At 39.8% G+C, this 24,497-nt stretch overlaps 1 protein-coding gene across 3 annotated transcripts in view; it reads left to right on the forward strand.

Moving 5' to 3' along the window:
* The first annotated feature begins 1,866 nt into the window (after positions 1-1,866).
* The window catches only part of THBS2 (thrombospondin 2), a 34,032-nt gene continuing 11,401 nt past the window's right edge, over positions 1,867-24,497 (forward strand). Inside the window, exons 1-15 of one of the 3 annotated variants that reach the window (XM_027686116.1) lie at positions 1,867-1,947; positions 3,363-3,437; positions 4,321-4,877; positions 6,362-6,446; positions 11,452-11,645; positions 12,453-12,593; positions 12,840-12,936; positions 14,141-14,311; positions 15,114-15,290; positions 16,623-16,796; positions 17,240-17,367; positions 17,473-17,625; positions 18,685-18,903; positions 21,484-21,591; positions 23,396-23,555. In XM_027686116.1, coding sequence (XP_027541917.1) covers positions 3,368-3,437; positions 4,321-4,877; positions 6,362-6,446; positions 11,452-11,645; positions 12,453-12,593; positions 12,840-12,936; positions 14,141-14,311; positions 15,114-15,290; positions 16,623-16,796; positions 17,240-17,367; positions 17,473-17,625; positions 18,685-18,903; positions 21,484-21,591; positions 23,396-23,555 — 2,434 coding nt within the window. In that variant the 5' untranslated portion in view covers positions 1,867-1,947; positions 3,363-3,367. Of the gene's footprint in view, positions 1,948-2,010; positions 2,193-2,505; positions 2,557-3,362; positions 3,438-4,320; positions 4,878-6,361; positions 6,447-11,451; positions 11,646-12,452; positions 12,594-12,839; positions 12,937-14,140; positions 14,312-15,113; positions 15,291-16,622; positions 16,797-17,239; positions 17,368-17,472; positions 17,626-18,684; positions 18,904-21,483; positions 21,592-23,395; positions 23,556-24,497 lie in introns of those variants that run through there. The other 2 variants (XM_027686108.1, XM_027686123.1) reach the window with 2 other exon arrangements.

Below are 24,497 nucleotides of genomic sequence, written 5' to 3' on the forward strand. Positions count from 1 at the left end.
AGCAGTGCTTGCGTTGGCATTTTCTGCTTTAGTGACAGATTGAAACTTTTGAAGTCTTCTGAGTTCTGAAACATCAACAACTTTTTATACTGGAATTTCAAATTGTGATGAGCAAAGTTGGTGACTTCCTATGCTCGCTCTTCCTTCCTTTTTTTTTTTTGTGTTAACATTAGTGAAATTTGTCCACCTATACATTTGGCAGGGCTCCATTTATTGGATTCTGAGGGCAAATGAGCCAAATCCATGCCTCTTTGAATCGGCTGAAGGATCCTTCCATAGATATTCTGCAATCCCAGTACAGGACTCAGCAGATGGGATCCTGGTCTTCTAGTTTGACTTCTGAAATGTTTCCACGTGTCAGGGCAGGTTCTGTGGACCCACAACAGGGATCCATTCTCCTGTTCCATGCAGAGCATAGTGCTGGCAGCTGTGCTGGTACTCCTCAGTACGGTGACCATTTAATTCAAGAGTTGTTACTGGAGTCCTTGCTTTAGGAGATACTTCTCAGTCCTCTCAATGTGAGTGGGATCAGCCTAATAGTAAGGTTTCTTGTGTGCCACTTGCATTACCCTGAAGCAAGATTCCCTCCAAGAGGAGCATGCTTCAGTAAGCCCAGAACACCTTCCTTGGAATCAAAGGCGATGGTCCTTCTTATGGAGAACAGCAGGACCAAGGCGCTGGGCTCACTTGAGGAGCTGTTGACCGACCTCCAATGAGCACTTTACTAATGGAGTGGGGGAGGTGACTGGGGCAAGTCTCGCCTTTTATAGAATCATAGAATCAGCCAGGTTGGAAAAGACCTCTGAGATCATCAAGTCCAACCCTTGATCCACTACCACCATGGTTCCTAGACCATGGCACTAAGTGCCACATCCAGTCTCATCTTAAAAACCTCCAGAGAATCCACCACTTCCCTGGGCAGCCCATTCCAATGTCTGATTACCCTCTCTGCAAGGAATTTCTTCTTAATATCTAACCTAAACCTCCCCTGGCACAGCTTAAGACCACGCCCTCTTGTCTTACTGATAGCAGCCTGGGAGAAGAGACCAACCCTCACCTGGCTACAACCTCCTTTCAGGGAGTTGGAGAGAGTGATGAGGTCTCCCCTGAGCCTCCTCTTCTCCAGGCTGAACAACCCCAGCTCCCTCAGCTTCTCCTCATAGGACTTGTGTTCAAGTCTCTTTACTAGCCTCATTGCTCTTCTCTGGACCTGCTCCAGTACCTCGACATCCTTCCTGAACTGAGGGGCCCAGAACTGGACACAGTACTCCAGGTGTGGCCCCACCGGCGCTGAGTACAGGGGAAGAATCACTTCCCTGGATCTGTTGGCCACACTGTTCCTGACACAGACCAGGATGCCATTGGCCTTCTTGGCCACCTGGGCACACTGGCGGCTGATGTTGAGCTTCCTGTCAATCCAAACTCCCAGGTCCTTTTCTGCCTGGCACCTCTCCAGCCACTCTGTGCCCAGCCCGTAGCGCTGCATGGGGCTGTGTTTATTTCAGCAGCTGTGCAATTTACAAATACAAAGGATAAAAGTGATAGGGAATTGAGCCCTCGGGAAGGCCAGCTTTTGTCGCGGTGGCGGCAGGAGCACCGAGCTCTCAGCCATCCGGGTGCCGCTAAGCCCCAGGGGGTGCCAGGCCAGGCCAGAGGGGCCGAGGATGCGCTTCCCGCCCACGGGAACCGGGCTCGGGACGCTCCGACGGCGGGTCCCGGCCGCGCTCACGTCTCCGCTGCCGGGGCCTGGCGCCGCCTCCCGGGGGCTGCTCTGCGCCGGGGCGGCCGCGCTCGGGCCCCCGCCACACCGACGGGCGCTCGGCCGCCGCTCCCGCCCCTCCGCGCCGCTCCGCTCCCCGGGGGGAGGCCACGGCCGCTCTGCCGGCCTCCCGCACCGCCCCTGCACCGCCCGCCGAGGGCGGGCCCGGGCTCGCGATGGCCCCGCAGGTAGCCGAGGTGGGGAGGGGGCGGTGGGGGGTTATGTCACCGCCGCGGAGGGGCGAGCCTGGGGCGCGCCCCGGCGCCGCTGATTGACAGCGGGGCCCAGCCCGCAGCCCATAAAGGCAGCGGCGCGGGGCGCGGGGCTGTGGAAGGACTTGCGACGGCGGCAGCGGTAGCATCGTATCGCGCTCCACTCCCCAGCGGCCTCACCCCGGGAGAGCCCCAGCGCACCGTCGGCTCCTCCATGCCAGGTGAGGCGCAAGGCGGGGAGGTGTCGTGCCCCGCCGCGAAGGTCCCCGGGGGGCGGCTGCCGCTCGGCGTGGCCGGGGAAGGCGGCGGGGACTGCTCCGCCCGCCGCCCGGCCGGAGCTCGCCGTGGGCAGCCGCCCGCGCTGCCGTCCCCGTGGGTGTTCGGGGAGCAGGATGAAGGGAGCGGCCGCGGGGCAAGGGGCCGGGGGCGGTGTGCGGCACCCCCTCTGCCCGCAGCAGCCCTGCCCGCCTCCGTGCCCCCCGTCCGGGCAGGGACCGACGGGGAACCGCTGAGTGCGAGAGGGGAGGGAGGCGTCCTGGCGCCTGACGGTAGTTGAGTGTAGCGGTGGTACCCTGGGAGTGACAAGTAATAAGGGTTCCCCATAGGACAAAGAGAATGCAGACAGTAAGAGGTGGCGGTATCCCTGAGTCCTTACAAAAATGTGTGGAGTTGGCAGTGCTGAAGTGATTTGGCTGTACCGGAGGACTGGATGCCTGCGCATTCCGGGGAATGCTTCTGCTCCATTCATTGTGAGTGCAGACACATATGGAAATGCAATTATGTGGCTCATAACTGCATAGTGCCAGACGGCAAAACCAGCATCACGTTAAAAGTCACTTTATCCAGCGATGGGTGGGTATGGAGAATTGCATGAATGAATAAATTATATATATACCTATATATATACACACACACAAGAAAGAGAAGTTTTTGTGCTGGTACTGAAAAGTACTTCTATTACTCAGAACCAACATCTAGTGAGATCCCATTATCCTACAAGGATTTTTAGCTGAATATTGTGCTCCAAAGTAAAGGTATAGCTAGCAATCTACTGTATCTCCTGTAGTATCATCTGGTCTCTGCCAGCTACTGAAATTTTGTGGACAAAATAATAATGTATATTTCTGTACTTCTTTCCTTTTTTTTTAATTAAAGGCATTTAGATAAAATGGAGCTTTATCATCCATAATTCCTCTTCCCTTCACTTGATGTTGTTTTATTTCTAGCATCAAGAATAGTCCCAAAATTAGTATTACAAGAATCAGACAAGATAAAAATTATGATTTTATATGTATAGTTGCTGTTTATGGCATTTCATGACGTAAATTAAAATATTTGAAGTTGATAAATATTATTTCTCTAATATGTACTACGTTTTGGTTTATTCATAGGAGTAATGCTGCAGAGGAGAGGGCTGTTGTGGCTTGCTGTCTTGATAACCCTGTGGGTTTCCTCAAATGCTCAGGGTAAGTTCTGACACTTCTTAACTAGATATAGAGTAACTTTCAAAGCTAAAAGTTGGTGTAAAATGTTGGCTTACCTGAGCTACAATGGGCAAAGTAATCATAAAGGATTATTTTAGAAGTGCCTGGATTAGTTTTGGTAGGTGTGTCCTACCAATGAAGATTCCTCAATAAATATCCAAAAATTGCTGTCTTTAAAAATTATTGATCAAAATATATATAATCTCAGAAATAATTGCTGTTATACTTTTCTGTGCAGTGGAAATGTATGGTGAAAGCAACATAAACAGAATCACTGAGTAGGATGGACATTTTAAAAAGACAGAGGTAGAGAAATAGACATCTACAGACCAAATATAAGTAGAATGAAAATTGACACAGTGCCAGACCTTCATTTATGTCTGACTTCTTGGTTGGTATCTTTAAAAAACAAATCCCTTGCTTCCTGTTGTCATGTAGCCACATGGATTCCCGTAATTTGAAATTGCCTCAGCTTCCATATCCATTCATATAAATTAAAAATATTTAATGAATAAATTGCTGCAGGCATCCATGTGTAGGCATATACATGGTATGCAGCGTGTATATATATATATACAAGTGTGTACTATATAGTGCTATAAAATATAAAGCCACGTTTTATTATATAATCAAAAGTATTTTTATCTGGAGAGAATTGTCATGTAGATGAAAATGACAGGAAGAAAATATGATTCACTTGCATGCTAGTAGCAAAAGTTCTGTTTGTGGAAGTAGGAAAGTACTGTGTTTACTCTGCTGGTCCTTTCATCTGTCATATGATTGCAGTTACTGAGTATAATGTGCAGAGTTGTTTCTTGTAAAACTTTTTGTAGACACATTGTCACACGCTGTTAACTTTTTTCAGATGGTGACAAGGAAGAGGAGACTACCTTTGATTTATTTCAAGTCAGTAACATAAACCGAAAGACAGTCGGAGCAAAAGTGTTTCGGGGTCCAGACCCCACTGTCCCAGCGTATCGTTTCATTCGGTTTGACCATATACCTCCATGTAAACCAGAGAAATTAAAAAAGATTGTCAGACTAATACGACAGAATGAGGGCTTTATCCTTTCAGCCACCCTGAGGCAGGACAGGCAATCCAGAGGCACTATCCTTGCTTTAGAGGGTCCTGGCATCAGTGAGAGGCAGTTTGAGATAATTTCCAATGGCCGGGCCAACACCCTGGACCTTATCTATTGGGTGGATGGCTTCCAGAATGTGATTTCCCTGGAAGACGTGGACCTTGCTGACTCACAGTGGAAGAACCTCACCATGCAAATAACAGGGGAGAACTACAACCTCTATGTTGGCTGTGACCTTATTGACAGCTTCATCCTGGAGGAGCCTTTCTATGAACAGCTGAAAGCAGAGAACAGCAGACTGTACGTGGCAAAAGGATCCATTCGGGAGAATCATTTCAGGGTAGGTGACCTGCAGAAGCTTAGGTCTCTGGTGAGGTAAGAAGGTAACTGCAAGTAGTTTGAGAAGATGCAATAGGCGCAGGTTTTTTCTAGCACCTCTTGGATTTGGTGGGGTCACAGGTGTTCTCAAGCAGACTTTCTTCAGAGTGTGTTTTCATTAATTGCGGGATCTGTGTTCTGTGAATTTGGGGTTCCTGAAAGCAAAGGACTGGTAAAGCAAAGTCGAAGTCCAGGAAAAGTGTACAAAACCAATTTTTGGGCTTTCCTATGCAACCTTCCATTTTCTTTTCCAGATGTAAGACTCCTAGACATACTGCATTTTTGTGGTGATTTGTAGAATTCTTTGCAAATTTTTTTAAGAACTGTTTTTCCGTTGAAATCTATCTATTCCAATCATAAAAGCATATCAATATTTTTATTTCTTATTTGAAAGAAGAAGAAAAAAGTGAATTTTTAATGGAGCTGAAGTATGTGGTGTTGGTCCATTCCTTAACAGAACATCTTGGTTTGCCATTTTGAACATTTAATTTCAATTTAAATTGAAAAAAATTAAAAAAGAAGACAAAATAAATAGAATAAAATGTTTTGATCAGCCCTGTGAATGAGGGTTTTTTTTTCCTTTTGTGGAAAGCATTTAAAATGAAGCAATTATAAACTTTCTGGTTTTCCTGTCAAATGAAAGTTACCTTCTGCCTCATATAGTGATGTGATCTGGCCCAAGTGCTTTAAGGATGACATCTTTTCACTGACAGCTGAAATCAAACTTGAACTCATGGCTTCAAAAATGTCAAAAAGGCTTTCTTTCTCATCATGTTGTGCCATCTAGTTTTCAACCAGAGCGTGACATGCTGGAGTGGTTCCATGGGGTGACCAGTTCTGGCAAGGACATCAGAAGTTGTTGCCCACAGCTTCTGTGACTAAATTTCTCCATCAGTTGTGCTTATAGAGTTGATTCTGAAGCTGTACTGTTAAGTTGGTTGCTGAAACAATCTGTTTTTTAATTATTTTTTTTCTTGAGGTTTTTTTTAAGTGAAGTAGATACAGTCTGGTTTTATAGTGTTGTGTCCGGGTAGTGTCAGCACAATTGAGGAAGCAGTGAACTATGGTGCCTGGGAATAACTGGCTAAGGATGGAAGTGCAGTGGTGAAGGAAAGTTGTCTCTGACCTCATGATTAATGTCTTTTAGACCTACAGTCTGAATTTCACTGTGAAAATGGAGATTTGAGCTCATAGCAGATTAATAACTTTTATAAGAACTTATTTCAGAACATACCTAGTTTTGTTGCTTTTAGTTCTGAAATTGTGTATAACAGAACCATAAACACTTTTTTCTGTGTATGTCAGGTTTAATGCTTTGTAGACTGTTTTTAATATATTTACTTATAGCTGAATCCAGTCAGTAGCATGGGAGTGAAACAGATCAGTTATCAGTTACTTCCAAATTGATCGTGCTGTTTTTAATTGTTTTTTAAATTGTTATTACAGGGTCTTTTGCAAAATATTCAGTTAATCTTTGATACTTCAATAGAGGATGTTCTGCATAAAAGAGGATGCCAGAGAAGCCAGTCAAGTAAGGCTTTTTTTTTGTCTTATTATACTGTTCAGTTGACTCTGAAAATTAGAAATCTCAGTGGTGACATATTATCCTAAAACAGATCCCTTTGAAATAAAAAAGAGAATGAATTGCTTTGTGGTGGTAATAGAAGCATATTTTTAGCTATCTTGAAATACCATTTCTACTCTCTAGCCTACTATTTTAGTTCATGTTGCTTAGGTTTACACCTTTGAGCCTCTTGTTTTTGAGAGAAAAGCTGTCGAGCAAGAAATTAACAGAAATAGAAGGAAAAAAAGCATATGTGTAAAAATATCTACATTCTTCGATGAGTTTTCTGTGATTCTTTGAGCACAAGACAAGTAATGTTGCTTCTGAATTCTGCTTCTGACTGTCGGTGGGTGCATGAACTAGTCTGCCAGTCTTAGAGACACTGAATTCCTTGGCAATAACTTCGTTGACTGGAAGAAGCTTTGGGTTTGAATCCCAAAGTATTGTTAATCAAAACAACCTCAGGAAAATAAGAAATAAAAGGAAGAGATATGGAAAGCATGTGTATGACAGGCTGACGTGTTCTTGTTAGTCCCATTCATGCTGACCTCACCAGGAGGGGAGCACTCTGTGTGTAGGAGTGTATTGGATTCCTCATGAAAGGATTGTGATTAATTGTCAAGTATGTGCTAAGGTTTGTACTCCAGCTCCTGAAAAGTTCTGTCTATTTTACTTCCCATTATCTGTAACTGACAAGAATCAGAGCTAACTCTATCAGAGGAATGTGGTGGGTGCACAAGCCACTCAGGACTTCAGGGTTTTGTTTGAAACTCCTGCCATCTGAAATACCATGATTTTTGTCACTTTGTTAAAACGTGTGACATAGAGCCAATCAGTTAAGCAGACGAGCTCAAGTTTTTTCCTTGTTTATGCAAAACCCAGAAATTAATCCATAGCAGGTCTTGACTCCTTCAAAGGGAGACAGAGTGTTGAGATTTTGTAATAAAAACACTCTAGAAGGTATATAAATGTGTGTATGTGTGTATATATATATATGTATCTATAGGAGTGTGTATGCCTAGAAAAATTAACTGAGCTCTCTAGTCAATTTTTAAATGTTGATAAAGAATCTTGATTATTTCGTATGTTTCAGGGGTGTGTCCTGGTGCAGGATCTTAGTTACAAGTGTGATGGTGTATTAGAAATGAGTCAAGTGGGCTAGAATGGAAGTGGTCTTAGATAGCACAGGCAAGAAGACATGGCCTCATATTGGTGGCTGTCATCTTTCCCAGCCAAGCTGCTTTCTGTACTCAGAAATTACTTGGAACTACTGATTACTAGTTTTCAACTTTGTTAGTGGAAGTAAATGCTTAAGAAGCAGAACTACTGTGGGAAAATTTAGGTCTAATTGTAGTCTGAATAAAAGGATGGTTTCACGAAGGATACAGTTAAGATATCCTTTGACATTTATCAGAGGAAACAGAAACCCTAGAAGTCAAGGTAGAACTTTGAGGACACATCCAGCAGTCAGAGGCAGAACACTCTCAGTCAAGTGGATGGGATCCCTAGGTGTAGGTGGATTGCAACAGGAAAGCCAGTGAAAGTCAATGTCTACAAATCTTTTATATTATTATTGGTTGATTACCACAAAGGGAAATAGTGTGACCAAATGTTTTGAAATATCACTAAGCAGAAATGGGATATCACTATACTTCTACTATGAAGAGGAAGCCTATGGGAGCCTAAAAGAATAATTTGAGTTCTGATGCATACCTTAGGAGGAATTCTTGTACTATTTAGCTGTTGCAGCTATAACCAACAGATAATATTTTCTTAATGTATTTTTTATCACATCTGTCAACTACTGAATTTTCAGGTCCGATAAATCATACAGATTTGGATTTTTTGTTTTATCCTTCCTGGAAAGTATTTAGCAAATAGTTCAATTCACAGTATTTTTATTTTTACTTTGCAACACAAAGAGAACATTACAAGATGGAAATTTCTTGTGCAGCAACAAAAAGAAAGCACACTGGTTTGAGGCCATCAAAATTACTTGAGACAATTGTTCTGTGCATGTCTGATTTTCTGACATTTCCTGTCCAGCTTAATTACAGAATCAAGAATGGGTAAGTTTGGAAGGCACCACAGTGGGTCTTCTGGTCCAATGTCCTTGCTCCATCGGAGTCATTCTAGAGCACATGGAGTATCTCCAGTGAGGGAGACACCACAACCTCTCTGGGCAATCTATTCCAGTTCACAGTCACCCACACATAAAGAAGTTCTTCCTCATATCCCAGTGGAACTTCTTGTGCATCCTTTTCTGCCTGCTGCCTCTTGTCCTATTGCTTGGCACTGCCAAGAAGAACCTGGCTCCATCCTCTTGACACCCACCTTTTAGATACTTATAGACATTGATGAGATCCCTCTCAGCCATGTCTTCACAAGACAATAGGCTCAGATCCCTCAGCCTGTCCTTGTAAGGGAGATGCTTGAGTCCCTTAATTTTCTTTGTAACCCTCTGCTGGAACTGCTCCAGGAGCTCCATGTCTCTCTTGTACTGAGGAGCCCAGAACTGGACAGAGGACTCCAGATGTGGCCTCACCATGGCTGGGTAGATGGGCAGGACAGTTCTTATCTGTCCATCTCTCCAACCTATTGATGTCCCTATGAAGGGTTGTACAACTCTCTGGGGGATCAGCCACTTGTCCCAGCTTTGTGTCATCAGCACACTTGGTGAGGAGGCATCTACCTCTTCATCCAAGTCATTGATGAATGAGTTAAATGATTCTGGGCCCAGTTTTGAACCTTGGGGGACACTGCTTGTGACAATTACCACAGGTGAAAAGCCATGGGTGCTATGTTACTGACCACAAGGTACGTTTCCCCATTTTGATGGCCCACTTGTTGAGCTGAGGTATGGGCACAAAGATGCTATATTTGTGTGAATGTCCTGTAACAGCAAGGCAGATGTTACCAATGAAGTGCCCTCAGCTTCGAGTACAAAAAAAAGGGACAGGACTGTGTTTTTCCAGTGTATCTTTCATCCTAATACGAGAATGTGAGGTATGGTGAAATGGTAGCTTGGGATTGCTGTTGGGTTGAGGGTAGGAAAGTATGTCTGTAGTGTGGTGGCAGGAAATCCTTTAGGCAGGATTTATGTGCAGCACTGGATAGGAGAGATGATAAAAACATGCCTAAAAACATCAATAAAATCCCTTCTTGAGCAATATCAACAGAATGTCATTTGCATATGTGAAAGGATTCACATTTTGCTCTTCTGGTTTCTCATTTTAAAGATAATCATGTGGTCCTTAGGAAATTAGCAGGAAGCCAGCAGCAGAGAACTGATTTCCCAGTGATCCTCAGGCATCTTATTTCAGTTACTGCCAAGTACCAGTAGGAAGCGTGGATTTAGTTCTTCTAACATAGTTTTGGTTTATGTTTCCTGCTGAGATTGCAGCTTTATTAATGTCCTCAGAATGTTCCGGTCAAGGCACACTCCATGTTGGCTTGAAAAATATGAAACTAATGACCTGAGAAGTGCTATGGGAGGATCTGAGAAATCTAGTGTTTCAGTGTGGTAGGAAAATTGCATTCTTTCCAGGGAATCAAAAAGCAGCTGAAGTAAACTGTTATGACACAGAATTCTGGTCTACTATGTGGTTTTCTCCCATCCTATAAATGAAGCTGCACAATTATTTCAACTTTGGAAAACTGCAAATAATTTTTTGTAGACCTTGGCTAGTGGTAGATGCTTCATAGCTAGTTTAAAAGCACATCAAGCCAATGATTTTAACTATGGTTAAGAAGTAATCATTTAATGTCATATTATGGGTTAGTCCTTTGTTCTTTTATTTCTAGCCTTCTAAATGAATGAAGAGTACTTTGTTCCCATTTTCATTTCCTTTTGTATTTAAATATACACTTTACATTGCATGGTAAAGCACCAAATCAAGCCCTTAAAATTTTGAAGCCTTGCCACCTTCTTTGACTTGTCAACACAGAATGGTATTGGGGTGTTTTGAATCATGTGTTTTATGACACACATTCCTGTGCTGATTGTTTCTTTTTAAATTGCTATATCCTTTGCTTGCCTTTTCTTTTTGGTAGCCTTGAGCCATTCCAACATCACTAAATTTGGTAAATAAATCTTTACTGAGAGATGGGGCAGTGTGGATTTCAGTATAGCTGATACCAAATTTGAGTGTACAACAGAGCACAGACTGTTTTATTTAGTAATCTATGTGCTTTTATTATTAATTAAAAATTATGTTTTCTGTGATACTATTTTTCATAAATTTGCTGTAGACAGGGATGTCTTTTAAAATAGTATTAGATTATGTCCAGTTCTCCCTATATAATGCATGCAAGGTCCTGTTTTAATTACAGTTTGCCTGTTGGAGGAGTGTTTGGAATGACAGATCAAATATTCTGTCTGATCTTAGCTTGATCTCCATTTCACTTCAGAATGAAACTATTATTATAAGAGCTTCTCTGAGTTTAACACCAGGCAGTGCAATATAGAGCAGCCCAAAGTCTGGTATAAATTACATAATGGCCCAAATTTGATCTGGGTCACTATGGAGTTTATGGATGGAACAAGGATAATTTTCTGGAAGAAAACTTTCTCCTGCCTTTTTCTCTGCATCAAGAAAATGTGATAGGTCATGAAAAAATCCGAAACCTTTCATGTCGCTTGAGTAGATAAAATGGGTTTGCTTTTTTGATACTGTGTTGTTTTGTTAGCCTTCTTCATAAATGAATGTGTTGCAGTGCCAACAGTTTTAAAGTGAGGGCCACGTGAGACACAGCTTGGCTCTTAATTTTGAAAAGAGAAAGCCTATAATTGGAACCAGCTGACATCTAACCCCCTCTCTTTTATTCATGGGTATAATAAGCATGAAGCTGTGCCAAAATAGATGTATTTAAATCCTAGCCATGGGTGCCAATCTGTGATTTCAGCAGGAATCTATAATCTGTTGAAGAACTTTGTATATGCTGCTCTTCCCTTTCCTTCTCTTGCTACCAGCTGAAGTGAACACCATCAATGAGAGCACTGAAATCCTTCACTTGAGCCCTGCGATCACAACGGAGTATGTGGGTGAGAAACCAGGAAAGGCTGAGTTTTGTGACCGCTCCTGTGAGGAGCTGGGATCAATGTTCACGGAGCTCACTGGCTTGCGCATTGTGGTGAACAACTTAGCTGATAATCTCCAAAAAGTGGTAGGTACCTGTAAGTCTGAAAAACTGAAAGAGGCCTGCTGTGAAGTGCTCTTTCCTTCTTGTTTTTACACCAAAGACAGTTAATAGAGATCTCTGTATTACATGTGTATACCTGTTGGTATACCTACATGATGTAGAGGAGTCGTGTTTTCATTGTGACTAGTTATGCAGTTCTTGAGTATAGCATTTTAATGAAGGCTTGGTTTTCGTGGACTGGATTTAAAAGAGCGCACACATGCATTCGTACACAGGGGAAATCAATCCTCTTAAAGGTTACTGCAGGTTTGGAAATTGAAAGCTAGCAATCCCAGCCTTGCCTGTGTACCATTAAAGCATTGTTACCATGCTTATATCATTTATGATTACATCAGTAAGTGGCTACACAGGGTACCTAACTAAACTGTAAGTAAATGCATGGGATTTTCATAGTTGAAGTATGATGGCAACATTTTACAGAAGTCCACCCCTCTTCTTATTCTGAATCAGTTAATTATTTCTGAAGGAATTTTATTACTGTGCCATATGTCTCAGGACTAAAAGCTTCTCATCTAAAAATGAGATATACTAGAGGAAAGCAAAACTTCTAAGAACAGATTTCCCTTAATATTGTGTGACTGTGTTTGTACCATTACTAGAGGAATTGCTATGCAGTATTACGATACTCGAGATCATCTTCTTCATGTACAGAAATATGTGAAAATATACATTTCTAATGGAAGAATTAAATCCAGTGGTGTCTCAATTTGTTTAGTTAAAACAGTTTACTTACAAAGTACACAATTTGTTTTCATTTACTTCATCTTCTAGTCTGAAGAGAACCAAATTATGTGGGAATTGATTGGGCCTAACAAAACACTGAAGAACCAGTCAGTTTGCTGGCAAGATGGTCGTGTCTTTGCAGATAATGAAAGCTGGATTGTAGATAGCTGCACCAAGTGCACCTGCCAGGTAAGGTTTTGGAAACAGTCATCTTCTCTGTAGAAATGGATAGCAGATTTAATCCGGCTCAGCTGTGCAGGTCAGGTCATATTTACTCAGGTCTTGTCCTGGACTTACTGATATTTGTAAAAAGTAGTCTCCATATCCATGACAGTTAAATCAAAGAATTTCCACATGTGAAACTTTCCCAGATGCCCACCTTCATTTGCCTCAGTATGTGAGCATAAGTCAGTAAGTTGATTTCTTTGCCTGTAGGATTCTAAAATCGTGTGCCATCAAATCACCTGCCCAGCAGTCTCCTGTGCTGATCCATCTTTTGTTGAAGGTGAATGCTGCCCAGTCTGCTCTCACTGTGAGTATTTAGCCAAAGAGAAAAATAGTCTTTGGCAATATTTAAAATCATTACCAGTGTTTTGGAAAAGTCAAAACAACTAAGACGCCAAGGCAGGTAAGATCAAATATAAAACATTTACGTAAACAAAGATCAGATGAAGTAACTTGGCTTCTTGAAGTTACCTTCTGGAAGAGTTGCTCTCTCTTCAGCGATTATATTGGTTGCTTAGAATTAAACTGATAATCTGCTTAACTGGGTTGGACACAAAACAGTAAAAGCATCCTTCTCCCCCTTTGTGTTTTCCAAGGCTGGACATTCTGATTTTTGTTGGTTTGTAATAGCACTGTCTCCTACTGTTTCTTTTCCATACTACCTAATTAAAACAGACTAACATGTTAGGATATCTTCTTAACTCCTTATGGAGGATGTTTAAGTTTCAGACCAGAAGTTTTATGCAGTTTGATGCAATATTTATTGAGTGCAAATTATTTTTTCTCCCTACTGTCATTCTGTTACTCTGTTTTATTTCTTCTCTGTCATATATTCTCTTTTTGGTGTATTGCTTTATGTATAAATCTGGACTAGCTGGACAGTGTGCTCCACATTTGTGACAGTATCACAGACCATGAATTAGACTTTGGACTGACAGTAGTTTTAAGAACTTCACTAATTAATTGACTTCAGTGTGGGTTCATTACGTTTCACTTTGTGCCTGACAGGTCTGTTACAGAAGAAAATGGTTGCTTAGATGTTCTAAATAAAAATGCATTATAATATACTTGGAAGGTTTTTTCCCCATTCAGAGCACAAGGCATATTCTTACAATGTGCTCTTAATCATGTTCACTGTTATCTAGTGTTCAAAGGTGGGGCCACATCTCATCATACTGACCTATCTTCTGAAGTCAAAGGCAGCTGGGACTTGAGTTTTTGGCTCAGTCCATTCTAGAGATAAGATATTCTTCCTCTAGAGATCAGTGCCTTGTGCAAACACACTGCACGCAAGTTCATAAAGATTCAGGATTCTTATCTGCACTAACCTCTCATTATATTAAATCATAATTCCCTAATTTCAGTGGCAGCTTGGGAAAGCAAAAATAGAAAAGGAGAGGTCTAAATGATAAAGTCCATATTCTACAGAAAAAGAGAAGTGAAAATCTTCTGAATAGGATAATAGAGCAACTTTTGAAACTAAGCACTTTTTCTTACCTTTTGCTCTGCAGCTGATGACAGTGAGGAAGGCTGGTCACCGTGGTCAGACTGGACAAAGTGCTCGGTTACCTGTGGCTCTGGGACTCAGATGCGAGGAAGGTCATGTGATGTCACCAGGAGTGAATGTACAGGTCCACACATCCAGACAAGGATGTGCAGCTTTAAGAAATGTGACCATCGAAGTAAGTAATAAAATTTCTCCCTTTTTAAAAGCTTCTTCGGACAAGCAAAACCAAGCTTAGTCAGGGCAGTACATACTTAAACACTCATATATGCATAGTTAAAGTAGCTCTGTTTAGATTCTGTGTCATCTTCCCCCTTTCAAATAATCGTCCTTTTTCCTGACAATTTAATGGGTATGTTCATTTTGGACTCAGCTCTTTTAAGCAAAAAGATAGTGAGTGATCCTTTCTTCAGCATAATGAACTGGAGTCTCTTGTTTGAATTCAGTTTAGAAACTGAAATGATATACGGAGCCACATTTAGATCTGCCATTCATTCATGGTTATTGGCCCATTCCATTAGCTTAGTTGTGTTTAGGAATGCAATAATCATGGAAGACTTTTGCAAAATATCAAATTGCTTTTATATTTAAGGCACTTAGAGGGATCATACTCCAGAAGTGTAGTTGATGCTATTGCAGGTATGTGCTATATTGAGGCTAATATGGTACCCCTGACAGCATCTAACAGCTGACGCTGCTAGATGTCCAAATATGCATTTTAAACAAGTGTTTGTTTCATTGAACTGAGTTATTTTTAAGTTAAATATCTAATATCAATTTTAGTCATATGTTGGTCACTGAAATTCCTAAGAAAGCTTTACTTGAAAGCACGCTGGGCTTTGTAAATGACAGTGACAGGGAAGAGATTGGACATACATCAAATGTAGTGGGAGGCTCATTAGAAGGTTAACTTCACAAGTGAGTTTCTAGTAGCGCTGCAAGTGGGCTATTTCCTTGAGTTTTACACTTTTCTCTGACAGTACGTCAAGATGGTGGCTGGAGTCACTGGTCTCCCTGGTCTTCCTGTTCAGTTACCTGTGGAGTAGGAAATATCACCCGCATCCGCCTCTGCAATTCTCCTATTCCCCAGATGGGTGGGAAAAACTGTGTAGGAAATGGGCGTGAAACAGAGAAGTGTGAGAAGGTTCCATGTCCAGGTATGTCTGTGGTCTTGAATCAAAAATGATGCAATAATATTCCAGCTGAATTTCTTCTTTATTCAGATCTAAATTACAGTGATTTTCTGTAACAGAAAATATAATTCTGGCTTATGAGTTAAATAGTACAAAAGGGTGCTTTGAAAATGAAGACAACAATGCAGTCAGAGATTTTGTAAATGTTCCAAGCTATAATTTGACTTTAAATAGTAAGAGTTTGAGAAATTTTCATTTTAGGAATTTATCTCTGCATATCCAGAAAAACCCCACTTTCTGTCTAAAAGGAAGCTGTCACTGTACTTGTTAAGAACAGACACAGAGTCCCCCAGTAGTCAGGCTTCTTTGAAAGTATGCATGCATATTTTAGACATAGTCACCACATTCAGTTGTTATTATAATTCTTTCTTACTCATCTACACTTTTAAACCTTTTTAGAGACCATTCATTCCACTCACTTTCGCTTTCCTTTCATGTCATTTTTCCACACTTTTTTCTCTTTGTACATCTACCTTTGTTCCTTCCTTTGTTCAGCCTTTCCTTTCTACTAACAGGATATGAGCTTGAAACTGATGTCAGGCTTCTAACCCAATAGTACTTGAATAGCTAAAAGCACTTCATCTGTTTTTTGACCTATCTATGCATGTGAAGTTAGTGAAAGTTTATTTAGTTAAGGATGCACACCATTGTCTATATGTTTGGGGTTTTTTCAGTACCAAGCACAAACAATTTGATTCAAAGGTGTTTGTATTTCAAGAAAATTCAGAATTGATGACAACAGGATCAGTAGAATTTTACTAATATAAAACATGCAGAAGCGTCATTGAAATAAATTATTTATACTCAATCAAGAAGTACTATTGAAGATACACTGACGAATGTATTACAAAACAAGAATAATAGTTACAACCTTACTGAGCATAAGCCCTACTGTTGCTGTAAAAAAAGAGCCATAGATCTCATATTTGGCTTGGCAGAAGTTTTATCCTGTGGTCACACCTTGCTTTCTGTACAAAGTGAAAACTTAGCAGGGAGCTTTGAAGACATCATACTGGTTCTGATCAACTTAAATAGAAATACACCGTGCCAGTTGGCATGGCATGCTGTCTTTATTGGCCAAAAAATTCCTGTAAAGCAGTTGGGTATTTTTCATTTGTTTGTTTGTTTCTGAAATATTGCTATCTCAGTGCAAAGCTCTGCCAGCATCTGTCTATGTACATAATGAGAAACTGTCTCCAGTTTCTCCAGGGATCTGAAGAAAGAGTTGTTGTCATTGGCACCAAATGTTGTCCCCACTATATTGCCTGTGATGCTCTTCTCTTCTGCATCTCTTAGTGAATGGCCAGTGGGGTCCTTGGTCTCCGTGGTCTGCCTGCACTGTTACCTGTGGAGGAGGAATTCGGGAGAGGTCTCGCCTCTGTAATAGTCCAGAGCCACAATATGGAGGAAAGCCATGTGTGGGAGATACCAAGCAACATGATATGTGCAATAAGAAGGATTGCCCAATTGGTTGGTATTTAGTCATTCGTTATTCATTCTGAATAGTTAATGATGCTGTTATTTCTTTAACAGGTAATTATGAATTGACACTACAGAAATCCACTAATTACACCTTTGTTTCAGTAAAGGATATTTAACTATTTTGGGTGCTGTTTAGTGGAGTTTTATATATATTCTTGATACCGACTTTTCCTGAACAAGTATTCATTTCTGAAATAGGAATTCAATATGCTCTAGTGTATTCAGCTGGATGTAGCAATCTGTAGTCTTTTCATATTAAATCAATAGTATATTAAATGCACTTAATAACCCTAATTCTAAGGGTTTTCATAAGAGTCTGTTTCATCAGGTGTCATTTAAGCTAGTGAACAGAGAATATCTGTTTCTTAAATGAAGTTTTAAATGCCTTTTATGCTCGTTACTTAATTTACACTTTTGTGTGTCTTTACCAGATGGGTGTTTGTCAAATCCTTGCTTTCCTGGAGCAGAATGCAGCAGTTACCCAGATGGGTCTTGGTCATGTGGGCCATGCCCAGCAGGATACCTTGGCAATGGTACTGTCTGTCAGGATCTTGATGAGGTATGGACTTGTTTCCATTAACATTAGGAAATCACCATGAAATTTTCATTATCTAGGAATTACGCAGACATCTAATTGTTTTCCTCTTTCTTTCCTTACCTGCAGTGTATAGCTGTGTCAGATGTCTGCTTTAAAGTGAATCAGGTCCATCGCTGTGTTAACACAAATCCAGGTTTCCACTGCTTGCCGTGTCCTCCACGCTATAAAGGAAGTCAGCCTTATGGAGTAGGGCTGGAAGTTGCCAAGACAGAGAAACAAGTAAGTGATGTTGAAGAGAATTTAATGGCTTTGAAACTGAGTAATTCTCAACTGAATATATCTGTTAATGACAGCATATGATAAACTTGGATACCAGACAAAAATAACCTGAGATAGATAACTGCTGTTCCAGAGTATTTTTGATTTGAGTAACAAAACACTGAATTTGGGGTTGGACATTTTAAGGGTTTTGTTTTCTCTAGACATCTGCACAGTTTCACCAAATGAGTTTAAAATTCCAGGAGCAAACATTTCCCTCCTTTGCACTTCTTTCACTGGGATGTGTATACCTATTCTGAAGATTGGAAACTAAAGAATTAGGATTGTCTTCATAAATATACCACTGTTAATGTTGATGCCATCAGACATATATGTCTGACATTCTCACTCCCTCAATTCCATTGGGCCAAAGCCTGTCAGTGGTGAAAGACAGCAAGAAGAGGAAGTGACATTGAAGACTGCAGTTAGATAGACGAAACAAAAACATTAAAAAGGATGTGATGGGATGCCTTCTCTTTGTTGCTGTTGAATCGGTCTGTGGTTCACTCAACGTATGAAGTCTACATGTGAAACATCTGTGTAAGATTCACAGATACTGTCAAGAAAATAAGCAAAGTGATAGGAAAGAGGTAACAAAAACTTACTGGAGGTGAACATGAGAATTCCTTAGGGTTTCTCTGATTTAAGAAAATAAGAGTCCTTGCATACTGTCAGGCAGAACACTAAAGGAAAGAGGTGAGAACTGTCTACTTTCTGTTGCAGTTCATTTCTGGGGATTGATGACATCTGGAAGAAGGCAGATAGAATTCTGAAAGTGTTAATCACTTTAATTGCTTGTTTAATAATGTCCACATTTTCCTCTGCTTTTTTTTAAATTATTTTCATTGTACACATTTGCTGGAGTTGTGAACTGACAGAGCAGTATGATTTACTAATCACAATTAAAACAAAGTTCCTGTCTTCAGGCCTCTAAATAACTGGCTTGATTTTGACAAGGGTGAGGCACACACAGCTCGCTGTGAATATCAAAATTTAGTGAATATACTCTATCTTTTATAGGTCTGTGAACCTGAGAATCCATGCAAGGACAAGACACACAGCTGCCATAAGTCTGCTGAGTGCATCTATCTGGGCCATTTCAGTGATCCAATGTACAAATGTGAATGTAGGACAGGTTATGCTGGCGATGGACGCATCTGTGGTGAGGATTCGGATTTGGATGGCTGGCCTAATAATAACTTGATCTGTGCTGCTAATGCAACATACCACTGTGTGAAGGTAAGTGAAAAAGGCTGGTAAAATGCCATGTGATAACAAAATTTTCTTTTTCCTAAACAATTGTGAGTAATGCTTTTAATTTATGAAGCTGGTGGTTGCTTTCATTGACTTTTGACTGTTACAGCATGCTCATTTTCTAGGAGATGCTCTGAAATGTGTATTCACTTAATCCAGTAAGATCTATTAAGGGATTCTCAAAATTAAATCCAGAGTCCTCTGCTTTGGATTTCTTCCTACTCAGAGTACACGGAAGACTGGGATGCTTGTGAATAGAGTTAGCACACTGAGCAGGAGCTGCCTAAAGCATGGGCGTGGAGCACACAGCTAGTGAAAACCAAACAGGAATCTCTGGGCCCAGGTTGGTGTGAAATCCCACCTGCAAGGCTTTTAACAAGGCGTAGCCGCGTAAAGGCTACACTTCTAAATCCTTTCTTGAACTACTCCTTCCTTTTAAAAGGGTTAAGCAGACCACACTCTGTGAAAACTGGATTCAGAGCGTGAGATAATTTTTGACAATAGGACCCTAAGAGAAGAATGAATATGAATAATTGGACAGAAGAGTTCTCCTTATTGCAAAAGCTCAGGGGGAGAGGATGGGAGATTCAGCCTCTTTCACCCTTCAGAGATGTGAAGTCCCAACTCTCACCCTCCCCTAGGGAATGATCTGCCTGCCACCATTGGCTCTACACCTAGATCTTGTTGTGCAGCTGTGCAACTGTGGTGAAAAATGAAATATTACTATGGCAAGGAGAAAATAAGCAGCGGGGAGCCTAAAAATGGTGGCATGTAGGTTTAGCAATGCGTACCCGTTGTGGTGTGTTCCCTGGTTCCTCTTTCTCCATGTTAAAGTGATCTACCTCTAAACCCTCACGAAGTTCTAGCACGATAACTTTTGCTTTAAAAATGAGGAAAAGAATGCAAAAATGAATGAGTTCTAGCCCACTAAGTGGTTAAAACAAATACAGAGCAAGAGACTAGGAAAGTTTGAAATTGGGCTATTTGAGAGAATATGTTACTCATGTAATCCACTTGAAGCTGTGAATCTGAACTTTATCAGCCGAAGAGTTTCAGATATGGATGGAAATTTGAGCCCAAAATGTTGATCTTCCTCCCTGTAGCTGGTGTCTCTTTATTGTGGATTCAGCCAATTTGGCTATTGCAGTTCGTATATCCTTTTTTCGGTTCCTGTCATCAGAATCTGCAACGTGTTGACCCATGATGTAACACAAAGGATTAGCTTTTATTAATCCAGCATGCTGAACCCATTCAGAAAAAAACCTGTTTCCAAATATTGATTTGTGTTTTCTATATTATGTGTGTTGATCTCATAGACACAAGTACTTCATTTAAGGGGACCCCTCCTACCTCCCCAAAAATACCACATATTTTCAGGTCCTTATATATCCTTAAATATAAGGATATATAAATATCCTAGTTGAGTACTATGATTTTAAAAAAACTTCTTTCCTTGAGCTGATGAAGATTGAAAATTAACTTACCATCTTGATTAATTTGTTTCATAATTTCAAATTTTTTTTATCACTGGTAAGCAGTGTTGAGATGGACAGTTAAGACTGTTCACGGATATTTGGTAAAAATTTGTGGGTTTTGGTAATTATCACAGATTTTCCAGTTCTCTTTTTCTTAAATTATCTATTCTGTTAGAACCACTGAGATTGAAAACAGGGCTAGCAATCTTCCTATAATGTTCATTTTTTAGAGTATGTGTTACAAAGAAGATATTTCTGCAGTTTATTGGCAGATTCAATTTTGGGCTGAGGTATATCTGGAATGTGAGTAAAAATGAGACTAACGGTATGTTTTCCTAGATGTATTTATTCATAGCAAGTGGTAAAATTGCAATCCATTTTAACTGATTTCATTATTTTAAAAAGAAATGCATTTTAAAAGTTGAGCAAGCTATTTTACTTCTTAGTTTTTTCAGTATATCCTAAGACTTGCTCATTTAAAATAGTCATTCTTTATAAAACTGATAAAAATAAAGAGAAGATAAATTTACCTTTTGGTTTCAAAGCCATGGGAGTGCAAAGTTACTGTTTTGCAGAACAGTATAAAGACACTTTTTTCAAAACCCTTTCTTGCAGTGTTCCCCTTCATTGCTGTGTACTACTCCATTCCAGTAACTTTCCATATGAACAGCTATTTCTGAAGACCTTCTACTGGCTTGTATCTTTATTTTTCTGGCAACCAAACCTGCACATTTTTTATGTAATCTTCAATCATATTTCGTGAATTATCTATAAAAAGTTGATGTAAGAGTGCATGTCTGTGGATGTGGTGTGTTTGTTCTCTGCTAGTTTCTTCTAAAATTTACTGGAAACATCATTTTAATAGGAGCTGAGAAATAGAATGATTTGCAGATGCATATCAATTACTTTACAATATGAAAACAGCAAATGAACTACTATCTCTGGCAGCAAACAAACAGGCACTTTAAAAAGTGTTTGTGACTGATTGCTTTTGTTTTATAGTCTCTGGTGTACCATATCTACTCTTCTGCTCAGGCAAGTTATTCTGACATAATGTAAACATAATGTATTGATTATTTATTTTGGCTAGGATAACTGCCCCCTTCTGCCTAACTCTGGCCAAGAAGACTTTGATAAAGATGGTAAAGGAGATGCCTGTGATGAGGATGACGACAACGATGGTGTTGAAGATGACAAAGTAAGATGTGTGTCTATCTGGAATACATTTGACCTAAACATCTGGTTTTAAGGAAAACCATTACAATAGATGTGAACTTTATTGTTCAGAGGTTCAGCTGAGTTATTCTGCACTGAAAGATATGTAGTGCAGAGTAAATCTGTGTTCAGTCAAAGAAGAGGGGCACTGTGCAGAGCAAAGCAGCCTGGGGAACCTGGGGATGAATTATGTTCCCTGTATCAGATTTCAGTTCAGTTTTGTACCTGAAAACAGTTTAATGGAAAGTGGCATTGGATTTTTTATGTTGTAATGGGAGAATGACAGATCTATTGTATTTGAAAAGCTGGTAAGTGTTAAATATGAGATGTATTAGAAACATGTTATGATGAATAAAAATAAACACAGCCAGCATCAAGGGGGAATGATGGGAGGAAAATACCCAGCCTGGTTCATACTTTCCTTCAGATTTTCCCAGAAGACTAAAGTTCAATTACCTGCAGAGCCTAAAAGATAGCCAGTTAATCTAAAACTGTTGTTCTTGTATATCCAGTAAAAAGACAGAGACGCTTCCAGAGTGGGCTTCACTCTGACTTTTCTGAGTGAAAATGACTCATCCTCTGAGTGAGGATGAGTGAATTGGTTTTAGAATTTTACTGTTCCTCTTTGTTCCCTTCAGAGGGAGCCTAGATGCTCTAGAGTTTCAGATGGTTAAAGCTAGCTTAGAGTTATGCTCATGGGTTCTCTATTTGGAATATTAAAAAAAAAAATCCAAAGAATAATTTGATAAAGTAATATGATTTAGTATGTATTTTTTTTAAATTGTAGCCAGAACTTCTTCTGTGAGCAGTATAAAATTTTAATTTGTCTCTATATCTTGTCTTTGATTATATAAAATGTATTCCTGGGGAATTTTAAATATTGTGCTAAAAAAAATATTTCCTAGTAATTTTTTTTTGTGTGTTAGCAGAGAAAAAGTAATTTAAAGACTTATTCTTTATGACCTCTCTCAAATTCGATGATGCTGATGTAGCCCTCATTCTCACTGCTTTGATTTGATTTTGTTCTTTGCTTTTCACACTGAGAACTTTCTCGTACCTGTGCAAAAGAGCATCTGTAATTTGGGGATTTGTGAAACATAAGCATTCTTCTTCTGGCAGACTTTGAAATTATAGACTAAACTGATAGGAAATTTTCAGAAGTCCATTAAAAGGAATGGTCTCAGGGAAAAAAATATTTTTGGTAAATGAGAGTATTTAATTTTAATTTTTATAAAACTTTTTAAATTTTATTATTGTGCAGAAGAACACAACCAACAAAACAGTCAATCCTTGTTTAAATGGAAAAATCAAAAGATGTGATATGAAATTGAAAATACTGACACTACTTTGTTCCAAAAAAAAGTCAGAATAACAGTTCTAGTTGTCTTTTTTGTGTTCCAAAAATTATAAAATGCAGCTAAATTTGGCCTGATTTTGCAACGTATTCTGATTTTTATTTTTTTTTAAATACATGTACCAGTGATGCACCTTTATTTAAGTATCTGAGTACAGATCCAGTTTAAAATCCCTGTTGCTCTCCTTGTGAGATTTGAAGCACAATTCACATGCTTTGTACAAAACCACAAAACCAGACAGTGAGCCAGGCTGTCCACATGCCATTCTGTTACCACCAAGATCTTCAGTGTAGGTACAGCTTGTCTATTGAAAAAATAATGGGTTAATATTCTGATTCTTGACCTCTGTTGAAGATGAACAAGAGTTACCACTTCATCGTATTCTCTCATGAGTTGTGATTTATATTGTGGAATCTTCTTTCTTTTTACTAGGACAATTGCCCTCTTCTGTTCAACCCTCGTCAGTTTGATTATGACAAGGATGAAGTTGGTGACCGCTGTGATAACTGCCCCTATGTGCACAACCCTGCTCAGATTGACACAGATAATAATGGGGAGGGTGACTCATGTGCTGTGGATATTGATGGAGATGGTATGCTTTCAGTTTTGAGAACTGAGTACTGTTCCAAAAGTGCACTTTGCTTTATGTCTAGTAAGATTGGCTACCTGCTTTTATACATGGAATAAAATTGTGTCTAGCAGCTCAAAAATGCAGGGGAAAAAAGAGAAGACTGAGGTTCATCTGTCCTATGTAGTATATTTGCCCATATAGTCCCTACATGACTATAAAGGATATTGTTGAAGAATAAATCACAGCAAGTCTTTTATCAGTGTAATCTTAAAAAAAAAAAAAAATCTTTCATTTATCTGTGTTCCAAAGTAATCAGGGTCTAATATAACACTTCTGTTGACTTTTCATTTTCCTTTGAGGGAGGGGTAAGAACATCGGAACATTCATGTGGTTAAGACAATATCCATAGGAAAATAATCTGCTTTTCTATGAATGTATGCAAAGCTCACAGGAATCCAAAATTATTAAAGATATTTATTTCATCTACCAGTACATGCCTATATGACCCTGATTTGATGAGAATTAAAAAGGGGAAAAACACTTAAATATCTCTCAAAAATCATATCCCTGCAGCATTTAAAGTGTATGAGAATCCAGAAATACTAAAAGTTGAAGAAATCTAGTTTTGAGTTTCCTTCAGTAATGTTTTAAACTTTTGGATGCCTATCTGACTTCAGCTTCTGAACATTTTCTTCTTCTGATCATCAGGGCCATAATAGTACTGATGGTAGTTCTGCATTTGAAGAAAAATGTAATCATATTGTTATTGGCTGAAAGGTTACACAAATATCCAGGGACCATATAAAATAGGAAAGGGTCCTTGTATCTTTTCCAGACAGATATATCAATATGTGTTCGTTTCTTTTAATCTTATCATAATTCTGAAGGAGATTGTGGGTTTTTTAATAAAGTTTCCTGAGGAAGAGCAGTTTCTTTTGAAACTTTGGCATGCTATACAATAAA

The sequence above is a fragment of the Neopelma chrysocephalum genome, unplaced genomic scaffold, assembly GCF_003984885.1.
Source record: "Neopelma chrysocephalum unplaced genomic scaffold, ASM398488v2 Primary Assembly neopelma1_23, whole genome shotgun sequence".
Taxonomy (NCBI): Eukaryota; Metazoa; Chordata; class Aves; order Passeriformes; family Pipridae; genus Neopelma; species Neopelma chrysocephalum.